The 15,563-nt window shown below is 40.0% G+C and overlaps 1 protein-coding gene and 2 non-coding genes across 3 annotated transcripts; 2 read left to right on the forward strand and 1 right to left on the reverse strand.

The window, feature by feature from the left end:
- Positions 1–311: 311 nt before the first annotated feature.
- On the reverse strand, positions 312–12,508 carry capn9 (calpain 9). The gene is made up of 20 exons (XM_061726141.1): positions 12,194–12,508; positions 11,483–11,552; positions 11,281–11,399; positions 10,796–10,929; positions 10,428–10,596; positions 10,233–10,316; positions 8,471–8,556; positions 7,407–7,484; positions 6,907–7,067; positions 6,564–6,721; positions 5,670–5,878; positions 5,398–5,434; positions 5,241–5,321; positions 3,839–3,896; positions 3,515–3,579; positions 3,119–3,187; positions 2,950–3,028; positions 2,025–2,141; positions 1,859–1,917; positions 312–631 (listed from the first exon to the last, which is right to left on the reverse strand). Exons 1-20 carry the CDS (start codon positions 12,401–12,403, stop codon positions 605–607), a joined length of 2,070 nt encoding a protein of 689 aa, XP_061582125.1. The 5' UTR covers positions 12,404–12,508; the 3' UTR covers positions 312–604.
- On the forward strand, positions 7,991–8,063 carry trnav-cac (transfer RNA valine (anticodon CAC)). The gene has a single exon. It is a non-coding gene; the product is annotated as a tRNA-Val (tRNA).
- Positions 9,699–9,771, forward strand: trnav-cac (transfer RNA valine (anticodon CAC)). Its single transcript has one exon. It is a non-coding gene; the product is annotated as a tRNA-Val (tRNA).
- Positions 12,509–15,563: the final 3,055 nt, after the last annotated feature.

A 15,563-nucleotide genomic window follows, 5' to 3' on the forward strand; every position in this document is an offset into this window, starting at 1 on the left:
TTTGTGGTGTGCGTGCGTTTGTGTGGAGACGCCGGCAGAAGTGTGTAGCGGTTGGTTGGAGGAGGTTTGGAGGAGGAGCGGGGCAATGATTGACAGGAAAGGGGGAAAAGGAAGCATTTTTCACGGCGCAAAAAAACACTGTCATAAAAAGCCAGGAATGGAGTACTAGAGTGAAGTTTTTCTTGTTACACTCTTTTAGACACATTTGAGGGATGTTGGCCAAGACTTTTAATAGTGTTAAAAGCATGTTAAAAATGATGTCACAATACCTTTAAAGTTTAGAGGGAAAATGAGGGACACACAAAGACGAACACAGTCAAAAAATTATTTTGCAGTCAGGCAGCAAATCAAGAAATTAAACCAATATTTTGTTCCAGAGCTCAAGTCAGCACAATTCAGATTTAAAACAAGGTTTTCAAACATGAAAGCCCAGGCAGCATTTAACATGGTTTGTTAAAGCAGTGACATGTAAAATGAATAGATTTTTTATAATATAAAATGTGAAAAAGAAAAATGCTAGCATGCATAGTTTGACTATTCAACCCTCTAGAGTCCAAGATTGCATTTCGTCCCCATCAAGAGTGCCGTTGACTTCATCTACTCCTCAGACATTCATGGACAGCATGAGAAACTGCAAGGTAAAGCAGAAAATAGTGCACTTAATTAAAAATAATCTGTGAATGACATAGGTTTGATCATTTAAGAACATATATATTCACATTGCCAGCCCAATCTGGTTTCTAGCATACTCACATTCGTCCTGCACAGATTTCTTTTGACAGTATAAAAATGTATGAAATGGGGATTTCAAATGGTCTTTTGTGTCATATTTAAAGCAACACAGCAGTGACAACACCTGCCAGAGTGACTGAAGTGACACAGTATCCCTCCGTTAGCTAGCCTTAGACTTGCTTTTGAACCAGTGACGTAAGTACGTCGTAGTGAGGAACCTTACGTTGTAAACTACATCTACGCCTGTCTTGCACTCCTCCTCAAATGCTTGGGGTCAACAGAAATCGCAACCAATCTTTTCAATCCAGTTAGAAAGATAGATTACTGCTCCTCAGTAAAACAAATTCTCATGCTCAACATTTATCATATGCTTTATTTGCTATGTCTGAGCTACATACTGTACATGAGGTAAACTAAAGGAAACTCTGGACACTAAGCTACAGAGCTGCAGAAAAGGATGATTGATGATTTGACAGTCACACAAATGACAATAGAGAAGCAATAATGGCAACAATAGGTTTTATACAATTGAATTGTCTAGTTGCTACATCTGTGCATTTTGGAAAACACTCAAACACGGATGCCATTGACGTGATGTCATCAAACAAATAAAACAATTACTGAAATATCTTAATAATTAAACCTGGTGCTTTCACACAGTCTTGCCTCCATGTACATTTTAATTGGCTTGGACAGGCTGTGTAGCAACAGTTTGACTGGCTGACCTGAATAGTTGAACTTTTTCAGTTCTTAATGGAAGCAACAGTTCCAGCGCGACCCAGTGGCCCGCAGGTTCAGTTCCACAATGATGAATATCATGACATTAACAGTCATTGGATGTGGATTACAGCAGCAGTTGGGGTTCAGGGAATGTGAGCAAAGACATGTAGATTTGATTTGATCTCTTGTGCTGTATAACGTAAAAAGAAAGATTCTGATCAGATACGCTAAAATTTAGATATGGACTGGCAGGGTGAACATAACTTTAGTTGGGTATCAGGAGATAAAGGATGCAAAGAAAAGTGGGATTCTCTGAATCCTGATGAAATCAACCATCTGGTTCACGAAGGAAGGTAAAATTAAAAGCTGATTATTCGACTTGTTTGTTATGTGGCTCTAGTTTTACCTGCATGATGTTCATGTTTACGCGTCCTCGCTTGAATTTGTCCATAGCCTGGAAAGCTCCTGCATGAGACACACAATTTCAGTCTACACAGCCTCTGGTGGACTTAACACACACTGACTATGATCAGAAGAATTTTAAAGTCAGTTTTTTTTGTTTTTTTACATACTGAACATGTTCTCCAGACGGACGATGCAAGTGAGGTAGTCGTCGAAGTCGATGTCGTACTTGTCATCAGCAAATCTCAAACCCACCAGCTGCAGGAGCTTATTGTTCAAGTGCATGCCTTCAGGGGACAAAGCACATTTCTAGATATGATTTACACATTCAAGATTCAAAAAAGCTTTATTCATCCCGACAGAAATTACTGTGGGAAAGTAATACAGGGTTAGAGTAAAATAATAATAGTAAGCTAACATAAAATAAAATGGGATAAATAATACAATAAAGGCTAACTTGACATAAGTCTAAAAATCAACTAAGTATGACAAAATGTAATTAAAATTGCAGCTAAACGTAGGTATATACAATATACAACAATAATAACATAGACATTAAATAACTGACAATCATCAATGAAAAGTACTTCTGCTGAAAGTAATGCAATTCAGATACAGTACACTGTTATTAGTTCCTGCGATCAGTCTTTAGTCACTTTTACTGTCATTATTCCAGGTTCTGTTAATACAGGGACATGTTTGTTATCGCTGCTACTACTTTTACTCATATTAAAACACTGAAAAACATAAGGACAAAATAAAGTGCAAAAATATAAGATCCTGATGAATCTATGAAATATTAGAAATGTAGTTAATACAGTTACAGTGCATGTACTACATGTTGTAATGTATTTTATTCAAGAAAGGTTTTTTAATTCAGTAAATAAGTCATTTCTCAAAGTTGAATTTGTGGCTTTATCCAGAGCTTTTCTCTGCATCTACGTTAGTTAAGACTCAAGTTCAGAAAAAAAAAAAAAACAGACATTATCTACATGTCCAAATGTCATGGAAATGTAAAAGTTCAGTTTTAAATCAGATAAACAGAAAAAGGAAGAGCGTTAATTGTTTAGTTAAAACTGCGGTCGGTTCACTCACCTGCAGCCTTGAGAGCGATGCGAAGCTCGTAGGAGGACATCTTTCCTGACCGGTCTGTGTCAAAGGACAGGAAAAGCATCTGCAAAAGCAAAAGTGGTAGAAGTCAAACTGCGCTCCACAAACCCTCCTCAACACAACTTTAAAGTTGACATTATAAATCCATACATACGATCCATTTCTTCATCTTTTCCCAAAAGACCTTAAACTCTTGGAACTCCAGCTTCCCTGTGTTGTCCACCTTTTTTAATGTGTTAAAGAAAATGGTTTCTTCCCATGAAAACAGCTGTTTTTATTTCTCCCCTCTGATGACCAATAGAGGAAATCCTTGGGTTCCTTCATTTAAATTCCACTGGGCTGGCTTTTTTTTGCCAATTGGGGCTGCGTAAAAAGAAGTGAATTTAACTGAACTGAAATGTGTAGTGACAGATAAATGCAAAAATAGGAAGAAAACGCTGCACAAATATTTCATGAAAAACCTTGAGCTGTTACAGATGTTGTGCTAATTTCATGGGGCAGTAAAACATCTGCAGCGCTGTGAGTCTCTTGGAAAAACGTGGAAGGATACATCCATGAGGTTGATGATACTGTGGCAGGTGCTGAGACTCAGGCCGTCAAATTTGATTTCTTTTCCTGAGGACAAAGCGTTCACATAGAAATACGTCACCCAGCAATTCCATATTCAAAGATTTTCCGAAGGTAGTACGCCCTCTTTTTTTCTCATTCAGCAGTTTGTTCAGCTGTTTTCATGTTTTTAAGGAATCAGTATATGGTTTCAAAAGTGTTCAAAGTGTTGGTGTACTCTGGCTTTAATCATGTATTTTACTTACCAGTATATTAAGTCACAATGGACAGAAAATGGTTAAATAGGATATGTTATTGTTGTACTTACGTCTGCTGAGAACACCGTCCAGCATCTGCTTCAGCTCTCTGACTGATATAGCCTCATCCTGCAGACACAGAGTGGAAAATTACAGTTAAACACAAATTATGTATTTTTTGTGGAGAAAATGCACATTGACAAATCTGAGTAAAGACTGGTCAACTCTAGTTTGAGTATGCAAAGCAAGAAAGCCCTTTGTTTTGCAGTATTTATCCTTAAATTCACATTTTCATGAAGGCTGAATAAATGGCCCTTGGATTTCTCTTTTACTATTCAAATCTCACAATTATTTAACTTTTTAAACACTTTAAAAACCAGGATGTGGAAAACAAACTGACCGAAAAACATGCCTGACATTTAACAACATAAAAAACAATATTTGCTTATTACACTCCAACAATCTGCTAGCGACTTTATAATTTGTGTCTATGTAAGACATAGCAATACGTTTAATTGTGAAACTATATCTGACTCTTTACTCTTTACTCAGCATGTCCTCTGAAAGTTGTTTAGGCCCAAACAAGGGTTTACAAAGTTTAAGATGAAAGAAAGACAGAGAGTCGGAGCTACTAATTTAACACTGAAATGGTAAACGAGCCCAACAGAGCAATCTGTTTGGTGTTGTGACCACATGGTGCAGGCGTTTGTACTGTGTTCAAACACTAGACATTCTTTTAACACTTTTTCAACAAAGCAGAAAAATGTAGAAAACATTTGATTTAATTTCCAGGTCTAAATAGCCACAGAAAGTGAACGCTCAGCTACGTAGACTCAACAAATTTGAAGGGATTACTGCTAATCTACCTAGGGGGGCTAGTTACTACTAGTAATCTACTCTAAAACGGTTTAAACACTACGCTGGAGGCATTTACAGACAGTTTGATCTGATTCATAAAGTGAACTTCTTTAGAAACCAAAAAATGTGGACATCAGTGATCATAATCACTTCAGTAGCAGTGTGGGAGAGAGTTTTTATTTGGGACGACAGCCATCTGCAAGTTCTGCTGCACGAATAGCTGCGTTCACAGTGGACCGAGTGCAACGCTGCAGAATCCTCCGACAGCAGAGATCAGCAGATTAGAAATATGTTTAGACAGCCTTCTCTACATTGTATTTCAAAAGTGATATCTTGCATCAGTTGAGGCGTAATACTTTTGACATTCATAGTCTTAATTTTATGTTTTAGCGTGCTAACTTTTATTTTTTAGTGCTAAAACTAAAGAACACCTGATGAGAAAACTTTGTGTCAGTGTTTGGTGATATTCTAAAAGTCTTCTCAATTTGAATTTTGATGTGGTAGTGGAGCCAGAAGTAAAGTCTGGGGATCACCACAAAAGTTTGTAAGAGTCGGTACAAGTTTGAGCTTCAGTGTTCAAACGCTCTTCTTCAGGGGATGTTGCTGTTTTCTCACCGGGCCGGCCAGCTGCTCAAACAGCCTCCGCAGGCCTCTCTCCTCATCACTCTCCTCCTCCGGCGGGCTGGGCATGGGCGGCTGGAGAAAATGACACAACCTCAGTACAAACAGACGTGACTGGTTGATGAAACTGGTGATTGATTAAGTTACTTACATCTGGGAGGTCTGCATCAACATTGGTACCCATCTCTCTGTGGAAAAAATAACACAATTTCTTAGAATATGTGATATGGAAACTATTTTACCTACTCCACCACTGTAAACACTGAATGAAACCCAATCATTATCTATTCACAATTATTAAAGCTAATTTTTGAAAATCTATTTGATTTAAAATATTTTTTGTTGATATTTCTGTGCTCAAATGCTTCATTTGTCTGTTTTCTTGTTTGTTTGTTCTCTGGGAAACCAAATCTGAACACTCACAAAGCTCCAGCCTTCTTCTCAGAGAAGATCCGGACCAGGAAATCAGCTTCGTGGTGGGGTTGGAAGGTGGTGGGGACCAGCAGGTATTTTCCCGGAGGAAGAGTGAATCGCTCTGACACCTCACGCATGTTGATGTAGGCTCTGCTGCCAGCTTTCGACCCATGGTAGCGGAAGAAATCCTTTCCCACATGATCATCGTCATCTGGAGCCTGAACGAACAGACACAGAGACATAAGGACGGGAGATTGCATTTGAGTTTTCTAAGAGAAAAAAATAAGGTAAATTAGTAAGTAAATACAATATATAGTCAGTATGACCTGTAAAGCGAGAGTGAGGCTAATATGGGCTTTTGATCAAATCAATGACCATCATCGTCATGTCTGATCAAACTTTGTCTCTGTAAAAAAAGATGAGCTAACTTTGCTTCTACTACCATGCAGTGCCCACGGGGTAATAGGTGGAGTCGGTTACCAGGGTAACCGACTACGAGGGTAACATCGGCACCAACCTCAGTCCCATCAGTCCCCAGCCCCATGACTTCCCAAAATGAACCCCATATATATTCCAGTGGTCTTCAACGCTGGCCCACTGGCCTGCATGTTTAAGACGTCTCCTTGACTCAGTAATGACCTTCCAAGAGGCTCATTCTTGGGGAAAAATCTTTGTTAAGCTGTAGTCATTTCACAAAACATTTATATTTATAAATGTAGAAGACATCTGTCCTGGTGACTTGGCTAAATTTTGTCAGTCAGAAAGTTTCCAGCTAAAACAAAAAACAAAAAAAAATATGTTGCAACGTGTTGGAACTAGATCAATGTTGTACAAAGTGACACTACTGAATGAAAAATAAAGACAAAAATGCAAGTCTAGGGGTCAAAAATGTTTCTTTCCAACCTCATACACAGCAAATCCAATGGTCTCCATGTCCAGGCCCTCCTTCCTCAGCTTCCGCCTGTTCTTCTGCATCAGGGCGATGACCACGCTGCACACATCATCCTCGTCGTCAGCATCCTCCAGCTCCAGCCGGTACTGTGGGTTGGTCCAAAACGTGTCTGCAGATCACGAGGTTTGCGCTTTAGTGGGAGCAGTGCAGCGTGGAAACAACTGCAAGGCGTCTACATTTGAACTATTTCTTGCCAAAGAGCAGCAAACTCCATATGGACATGAGAAAATTGTTTTTAATTCTACGATAAAACCTCCAAGTATGCCTCCCACGGTGTTAAAACGTGGATCCTACCGATGTAGTTCCTGCAGCCGCCAGCAGTCGAGCCACGGGTCCAGTTTCCCTCGAATAAGCTGACCTCCCAGTGGCGTTTGGTGTCGTCGGTCAGGGAGTCGGGAGTCATGTTGCAGATCTCCACCTTGTCGTAGTTCCTCTTGAAGTCCTCAAACTCCATCCTAGAGACACACACTTCAATGTCATTCTTTCAAATTTAACACAAGACTTTGAAAAACGTTTATCTTTACAAGATTAGTGATTCATATACAACATCAAAGTTGTATAGTGTTTACAAGTCAGCAGCATGAAGACAATCTTATTTGTATTAGTTCCTCCATCAGGCAATGGTTAAAAACGGACTGTTTCCATAAGGGTTGCTGCATGACAATTTGATCATCATTGATAATCGTGTTTGGTAGTTTAAAAGTTATTATCAATCAATCAAATGCTTGTAGAAACTTTTACACAAGAGAAGAAACAATATGTCAATTTTCTTCAAACTGATCAAGTGGTCTCACCAAAATTCACCGTCTTCTGATGAATTCTGCAGGATGCGAGTTTTTTCTGCCCTGTCGACATGATCCCACTCTCTGGAGCTGAAACAGACACCAACCGCAACGATTTGGTAAATCAATAACAGGCAACAATGACAGAAGAAGATCTGTTGTTTTAAATTTGCCACAAAAAAAAAAGTTTTTTATTTAAGAAATGTTTTTTTCTCTGTAGCTATGAAGGATTATGTTGTAAATATGCATATTTGAAGAAAATAAGCAAATAAAATAATTATATATAAGTAATTTCGGAATTGGCATTAGTTTGGTTGGAAATTTCTTTTAGTATAAATAGAAAAATGTTATATTTAATGTAGACGAACCAGTTCAACAGAACACCAGATAAATATTATAGAAATACCATAGTTCAAGGGTTGCCCTCTTTATATGCGCTTCTATCTTTTGTTTTAGTCAAGCATATAAATCTATTAGCTTTTATATTTAAAAATGGAATATAATGAATCTAACGTGATGAACCCGACCAATCACCAGCTCCTATGAGCCCATCTGTTGAGACAAAGTATTCCACTGCATATCTGGTCATGCCATCAGTTTCTGTAGTGTAGTGGTTATCACGTTCGCCTCACACGCGAAAGGTCCCCGGTTCGAAACCGGGCAGAAACAAATTCTTATAAAAATTTCACTAACTCCCTGTTTGGCTGACAATAAACAAACAAGTCTGAGTCTATTTGATTCGTAAATGTGTTACATTTGGAATAAAACAAGAAAGAAATTCCCTCTGTCATCTTAGAACAGTCACAAAAACATGTGGAGAGTCCAACATCACAGCTGCTGATGAGGCTCTACAGGCAACTACACTTAAAAAATCACACAGTTTTCAACCAGCAGTGAGCGGTTTCCTGTTTTGTTCATGAAGACTTCATCAAACCTTTGTGTCATCAGTTGAGTCGGATTATGTTTGTCAGTAAATTATTAATTTTATAAAAATGTAAAATATGAATTAATATTTGTGGTTGCATCTGTGTTGTCCGTCATGAAAGTTAAGACAAAAAAGTGTGTTTTACTCTGACCTGTCACTCCAGGCGCCATTCCATTCAACCTGACCCCAGGGGTTTCGGACTCGGATCAACTTGACTTTCTGGCCCCTGATATGTACCTGAAAAAAAAGACGGTTAGGTTTCAGTTTTGAAGTTGGTGAAAGGCACACAATCACTCCAGGCACACCGACACTTAATCGTTTGGGGAGAAACCTGAATCACAAAGAACGTCAGTCACAAATGAAAATGACAAAATAGTGGTAGACTTGTTTGATATAAATAATGATATCAGAAAGAATAATGGGAATTTAAGCAATTTACAAATTAGACTTGGCCTATCATCTCAAAATACATTTCAGGATGACATCCACTGCCAATCCAGGAAGCAAGAACACACGGAGGCACACGTCAAGCACTGGAAATCTGCAACAAAACCACAAACAAAACACAAAACCGACACGGAGCGACCAAAACACGAGCAGCGATCGACCCAAATCTCGAGATCCGAATATGGTCTAAGCTAAGCTACCTCTAACTAACCCCAAAAACTACAGAGCAAACATGCAGGTGAACAACCCAGTGTATATATCTATGTGTGTGTGTGTGTATGTACACTTATATGTATGTGTGGCTAGGTGTGTGTGTGTAGCTATGTGTGCGTATGTGTACATGTATGAATACATACATATATATATATATGTGTGCTTGAGAGAATGTGTGTGTATATGTCTATGTGGCTATGTGTATGTATGTGTGTGGGTATGGGAGTGGGAGTGTGTGTGTGTGTGTGTGTGTGTGTGTGTGTGTGTGTGTGTGTGTGTGTGTGTGTGTGTGTGTGTGTGTGTGTGTGTGTGTGTGTGTGTGTGTGTGTGTGTGTGTGTGTGTGTGTGTGTGTGTGTGTGTGTAATAGTCCAATCAAAGCTCCACCTGAAGTGTATCTATAGTGGGGGAGGGGGGGGGGGGCAACCCCGCCACCCGCGAGACCAGGGGCCGACCAGGAAGAGCCCGGAACCCAGGCCACCAGCAACCCCACAGAGGGGAGAAGTAGGAGGGAGGCAACCCACCGCCAGCGGCCGAGGGGGGAGGGGCCCCCACGAGACGGGAAGAAGCAGCCAGGGATCCCGCGGCGGCGGACCGGGATCCAGGCAATCCCCAGCCACCCGGTCCGGGCCGGACACGTGGCCAGGAGGCCCTCACCCTCCAGGCCAACGACCCCCACCCGGCAGGGGGCCAGCCTGCCCGGCCGCCAATAATGCCATCAGTTTCTGTAGTGTAGTGGTTATCACGTTCGCCTCACACGCGAAAGGTCCCCGGTTCGAAACCGGGCAGAAACAATTTCTTGTAAAAATTTCACTAACTCCCTGTTTGGCTGACAATAAACAAGTCTCAGTCTATTTGATTCGTAAATGAGTTACATTTGGAATAAAACAAGAAAGAAATTCCCTCTGTCATCTTAGAACAGTCACAAAAACTTGGAACGTGGAGAGTCCAACATCACAGCTGCTGATGAGGCTCTACCGGCAACTACACTTAAAAAAATCACACCGTTTTCAACCAGCAGTGAGCAGTTTCCTGTTTTGTTCATGAAGACTTAACAATTCGGTAGAAATTCATAACTCTATTTCTGCTATTTTAATCTATTTTCATTTGAATTTAAATCACCTTCAATAGTCCGTGCAGGGACGTTCTTTGCTAAGTGAATAAAAACGTTGCTGCATATACTGACTTCCTGATTCCACTTAAAAGTCAATATCTATATCTGTGTATGTTTGAAGGTCTCTGCGGGGGAACTCACCTCTTCCAGCCCCGTTATGGAGTATGCATGTCCCTTCACCAGACCTGTGCTGGTCTTGGCCTCAGACTCTGCAGAGCTGGTGATCTGAAGAAACCAAACCACCCGAAAGAGGTTTTAGAATCAGGAGCAAAAGTGAAATGTAGGAAAGTTAAGACATAACGAAACTGTGTTGGTTAAAACATGGGTGGAAATTACATCTATGGAGCAACCCATCATGGAGCCCCGGTCCAGGGCCTTCTTCATGATTCTGAACAGGTCTTTTGGAGCCTTCTGGGTTTCGTAGACTTCCCCCACTCCACCGGTGAAGTCCTCCATGGCCTCCATTGTGCTGCCACCCTTAAGAGATTCATAGCTGCCGTACACTCTTAAATAAACAGAAACACACATTACAACCATTACCAATGACATCTAAAAAGTCCAGCTTTAATAACTTTAGGACAATTCTACAGTCGTTGGTAAATATGTGAATGTTGATTTTGATGCCAAAGGTCAGAGAGAGGATTGATGGATATTCTTTCATCTATTTCTCAGAAGATTTAAAAGTTAGTTAGTAAGTAGTTTACTTGGCATAAGCTTTTTCCAACAAGGCGCTCCAGAACTCGTTGTTGGAGGCAGAATGAAGCATGATGAGTTGATTTCTCACCGCCGGCAGTCGGTCATCCACCACCACGTCCAGCCATTTATTGTGTTGCCAGAACTGAAAGTGGGTCACACAATACTATAACTAACATGTCATCAGTATCTAAGATAAGTGATTTCATAAAGCTATCAAAATTCAAAACGAATATGACGAAAATATATAAATGATGATGATCTTAGCAGCTGTAACAGGAAGAGAACATCACCATTTATTTTGTTTAATTTTACACTCCTTAGCACCTTATGCCATAAATGATCCTCATTTATACAGAAATGTTTACTATATCTACGTTGTAGATAAGTGTCTGTATTTACTGAGGGGAGGCAGGGACGACTGGGGGACATATATTTGAGTGGGTTTAAGGGTTGCAGATCTCCACTAGGAGATGTCTAACAACTGATGCCAAACCTGGAAGTGAAAGATGCCGGCGTATCTGTGGTCAAAGTCCTGGTCATGGGGGACAACTCGGGCCAAAGCATCTTTCTTCATTGTCAAGGAGGCGATGGCTGCCAGGAGCCAACAGTCCCCTGTGGTGACAAACATTGACACAAATGAAATGTGTCCATATGTGAGAGAGACGATATCTCCCATAGATAACACAGGTACAAACCAAGCTGTCCCTGGCAAATGTCAGTCCTGTCTGCACCGCCCACGATGAACTTTGGTCTGTCACAAATCTCCTGCAGGAACGCAGAAGAAACAGGAAAAGAAACAGGTTGTTTTATGTTAATAGGAGAACAGGTGACACTGGTGTGTTGTAATAGGTGTGTTCACATTCCAGACATATTCATCAGCCAGAAAGTCACTGCAACGCAAAATACATACTGGCAGCTGAAGCATTCGATCTGAAGAAACGCCCTGCGCAGAAATGTGTAGTAACAAAAACCAGTGGTGGCTTTTCTAAACTAGACCCAGTACCGAGTGCAGTAACAAAATAAAAGTAAATGTAATGTTACATTACAGGCAATTATCTTTATCAAGTTTTTGTACAAGAGTTGCAAAATAAATATGTCCAGTTTTACTGCAAAGATTGTTGATCAGTCAGCACACAGAGCTCGGGCTGGAAACTGTGCCTATTATTTACACACTCTTCAGGCAGAAGTGGTTTTGCAGCTGTAAATATGAAAACGAAGTCTTGGAAAGTATTAAGACAGAAAAAAAGTATGTTTCAGGTCATTTTTGAGTGCCATGAGGCTAGTAATGTGTCTGACAGCAACAGCAGCTCTGAAGGGTCATTTCATGAGCCATTATGTAGATTATTTAGGAATAATTACAGCAGTAAACGATTAATTGCCAGATTTCATGATCACTTATGACATACCTTAGGTCTCTTCCATTCAATCTGGACGGGAACGCTCTGGCTGAAGAAGAGCGAGGAGTCAGCTGCTGGGAAGTCTGGATCCTCAAACAGGACCCCCTTCTGGAGGCATTCCTGCCGCAGCTCCTCGAAAGACTTCCCATCCCACTGCGTGCTCTCAGCCTTGATGGAGCCGGAGCTCCGGGCGGACAGAGAGGACTGGCGACGAGGCATCCTCTTCTTCTTCAGAATGAGTGTTGACGAGTGGAGGATAAGCAAAGTGAGGTGTGATGGAAGGAGAGGCCTGCCGTGTGTGATGCAGGGACAGGTCTGTCAGGTGTGTAGGGCTGGTTGTGTACACCCTCCTGACACAAACCGGTTTTTCCTCGTGGCAGAGCCTCTCCCCTAATGACTCCCTCCCTTTTATTTTGGGCTTGGCCTGAAAACTACTACTACTAGACACTGCACACCCTGCTCACCACCTGTTTAACCTGCTCTCCTCTGGCAGGCGCTACAGTCAATGAAGGCACGCACCACCTGATTCACAAACAGTTTTTTTCCCTGGTCCATACAATCACTAAATAAGTCATATCTGGTGAATACTTCCCCTCATGAACACTACCTCGGACTGTTGCACCTACCACTTTATCTATAGCTGCTGCTTTTACTGCTGTATTAGACATTATGTCCTGTGAGTGTGGAGATACTGTATCTATGGTTGTGTGGGTGGGGGTGACGAGTGAGGTTGAAGGGAGTGAGAAGTGTATGAATGTCTGGGGGGATGTCTTGTCTGTCATACGTTGTATTTATTAGTAGTTTTATTTATTTGATTTGATTTCAAAGCACTGATCGGAGTAGCACCTTCAATTTCGTTGTGTTGATACATTGTATGTAATACAATGATAAATAAAGCTTCTATTCTATAAAGTAAAACATAATGCTGTGAAACATAAACACAAACATCAATAAATGTACATAAAAATACAGATTTAAAAATGTGAAGGTTCTTAAAACCTATTCTTTGGTTGTTAATATTCATGTTTGTATTTTAGGACTGACAAGTTATAAAAAAAACGTGGTTATGGTGCAAGAAATGGCAGATAGACGCCTCCCTGATTCAAAAATATGAGTGAATCATATTGAAATATCGTTAGGCAGAAACATTGAATCCATGTTGAAGCCATGTTGAAGCCTGGTCCCCGACTAACAGAACACGTTGATTCAACGTTGATTACACGTTGGCATTAGAATTGTATGATTGATTGATGGTTGACCAAACGTCAATCCTCAACCTTAACCAAAAATCAAGATTTTTGACCATAATTCAACATTGATTTAACATCTTTTGCTATTTCGGATCCTTCAGGTGGCATTTAATCAAGAACAGTCATTTATCAATATCCATTCACCAGCTTTGTGAGACCACATGAACACGAACCTACTGTATGAAACCTTTGTCAAGCACTAATAAGTAAGTAAAATGTGACACCAGTCAACAAGTGCTTTACAATAAAAACATAATAGCAATAGAAAAAAGTGATTTCTTTAAAAAGTACATTGAGATCTTTTAGCAACATATGCTGCCTTCAAGGCCACATCTTTTCCAGGGATACAGTATCTAACAGTTTCTCACAAAGACAAAGCAAAACCCAATTCTGGGTACACTGCAAGGGAATGAAGTACGCGAGAAAATGTGGGACGTTCCAACCAAAACAACAGGGAAGTAATCTTGTAACACTTTAGACAGTAATATGCACTTGCAGGATAAAAGGGACGAAAGGAAAACTGAAACGCTTTATTGGTTGGCATCGTCAATGCCAGAATGCATTCTAATGATTGTGAGAGGGAATTAAGAAGTTTATTGAGGAGTGAAATGTTGCTGTAGAGAAGAATAGAGGAATAAAGACATTGTGTCAAAATAAACAGAAGAACCAGCTTTTTTTGATCACTTGTATCACCCCAACTTTCTCTAAGTTAGGGTTAAACATTAACCTGTGCACATGACCACTTCCTCTGTTTTTTTGGCCTGCATTGTTTAAGCCTTTAATGCCTGACATGAAATAACAGACACAAAATAGTTTTATTATTTTTTATTTGAAGAGTCAATTATATATTGATGTCAAAAACACATCCAATTTTGAATTTAACAAATTCTAAATAATAATTATTCTTATCATTAAGAATACATTTGGCAATTTTGTGTATTTTCTATTTAGTTATTTAATTTTTTTATAATATTTTGGTTTGTACAAAACTTTTTTTCCCCTTTTTTGATCTTAGGAGTTGAAAAGAGGTCCCAGAAATATGATCCATCCAGCATTATAGGGTTAATATGTCTGTGAATAGAAGGTTTAAGACTCTAGAGGAACATGAGCTGAAACACATTTCAAGCTGTAGCTGAGAATATACATGTAGGACAGGGTGTAATACTAAGCAGGGAAAAAGTGGGGATTACGCGTAACAAGGAAAAGAAAATACCAAAGTAAAACAAAACTTTGAACTTGAGAACAATAAGTTGTATTTGGTTCAAGTCCATCACTGAACAGATGCAGAAAATGTGGATGGATCCTTATGTAACAGTAATACCTTTAGGAGATTTTTCCTTTCCTGCAAAAGTCACCACAATATCCTGATATCTTGATGTCGTCTCTGACATGCTCCGGTAAAAATACCACAGGGATAGGGATAGGTCAGTCTTAGAGGATGAACTCAATTGACAAAATGAGTAGATTCATGCCAGACCAAACCTCCACTGAAGAGAAAAAAAGAAAAAAAAAGCACAAAATAGATCCTAATAACTACAATTCTACATGTCTCCTCCCCCACAGGTCCATTGTCTTCCAAAGCATTCAAAGTAACAGATGACAGGTATATATCTCTTTATCAGCTCCGTCTCTCTCTGAGCACTGCAGATACTGTAGATTCGGGGTGTGGTCACTGCTGCACCTTTGCAGTTTGACTCTCAGTCCATGTTGTCAGGTATGACAATCTCCATTCCTGCTGCACACTCACTAGATTCCTGGCGTAGCTGAACGAGTGTGGATAAGCACTAACTTAACTACAGCAAAAACCCAGACTGAGGGAAGAAAGCCGCCTTCTCTACTTGCTGAGTCCAGCTGCCTCTTGAGCCGCTGCAGCCCAGCCGAGGTCGTCTGGGGTGTCAAATAAATCTAAATAATAAAATCTACACATCTGTGAGGAAATAACTTTTCTGGCTGTCACCTACGAAGGAAACATAGACTAAATAGACTAAACTGGTTTAAAAAAATGCAAGAATATGAAACCAGTGACTGTATTTACGCTTTATTTTTTAGCCCTCATTAACCACGACCTCGCTGAAAACATCTGGTATGCAAAAAATAAAATAAAAAACCATAATCAAAATTTGCAGCAT

This window comes from Cololabis saira, chromosome 1, assembly GCF_033807715.1.
Source record: "Cololabis saira isolate AMF1-May2022 chromosome 1, fColSai1.1, whole genome shotgun sequence".
NCBI lineage: Eukaryota > Metazoa > Chordata > Actinopteri > Beloniformes > Belonidae > Cololabis > Cololabis saira.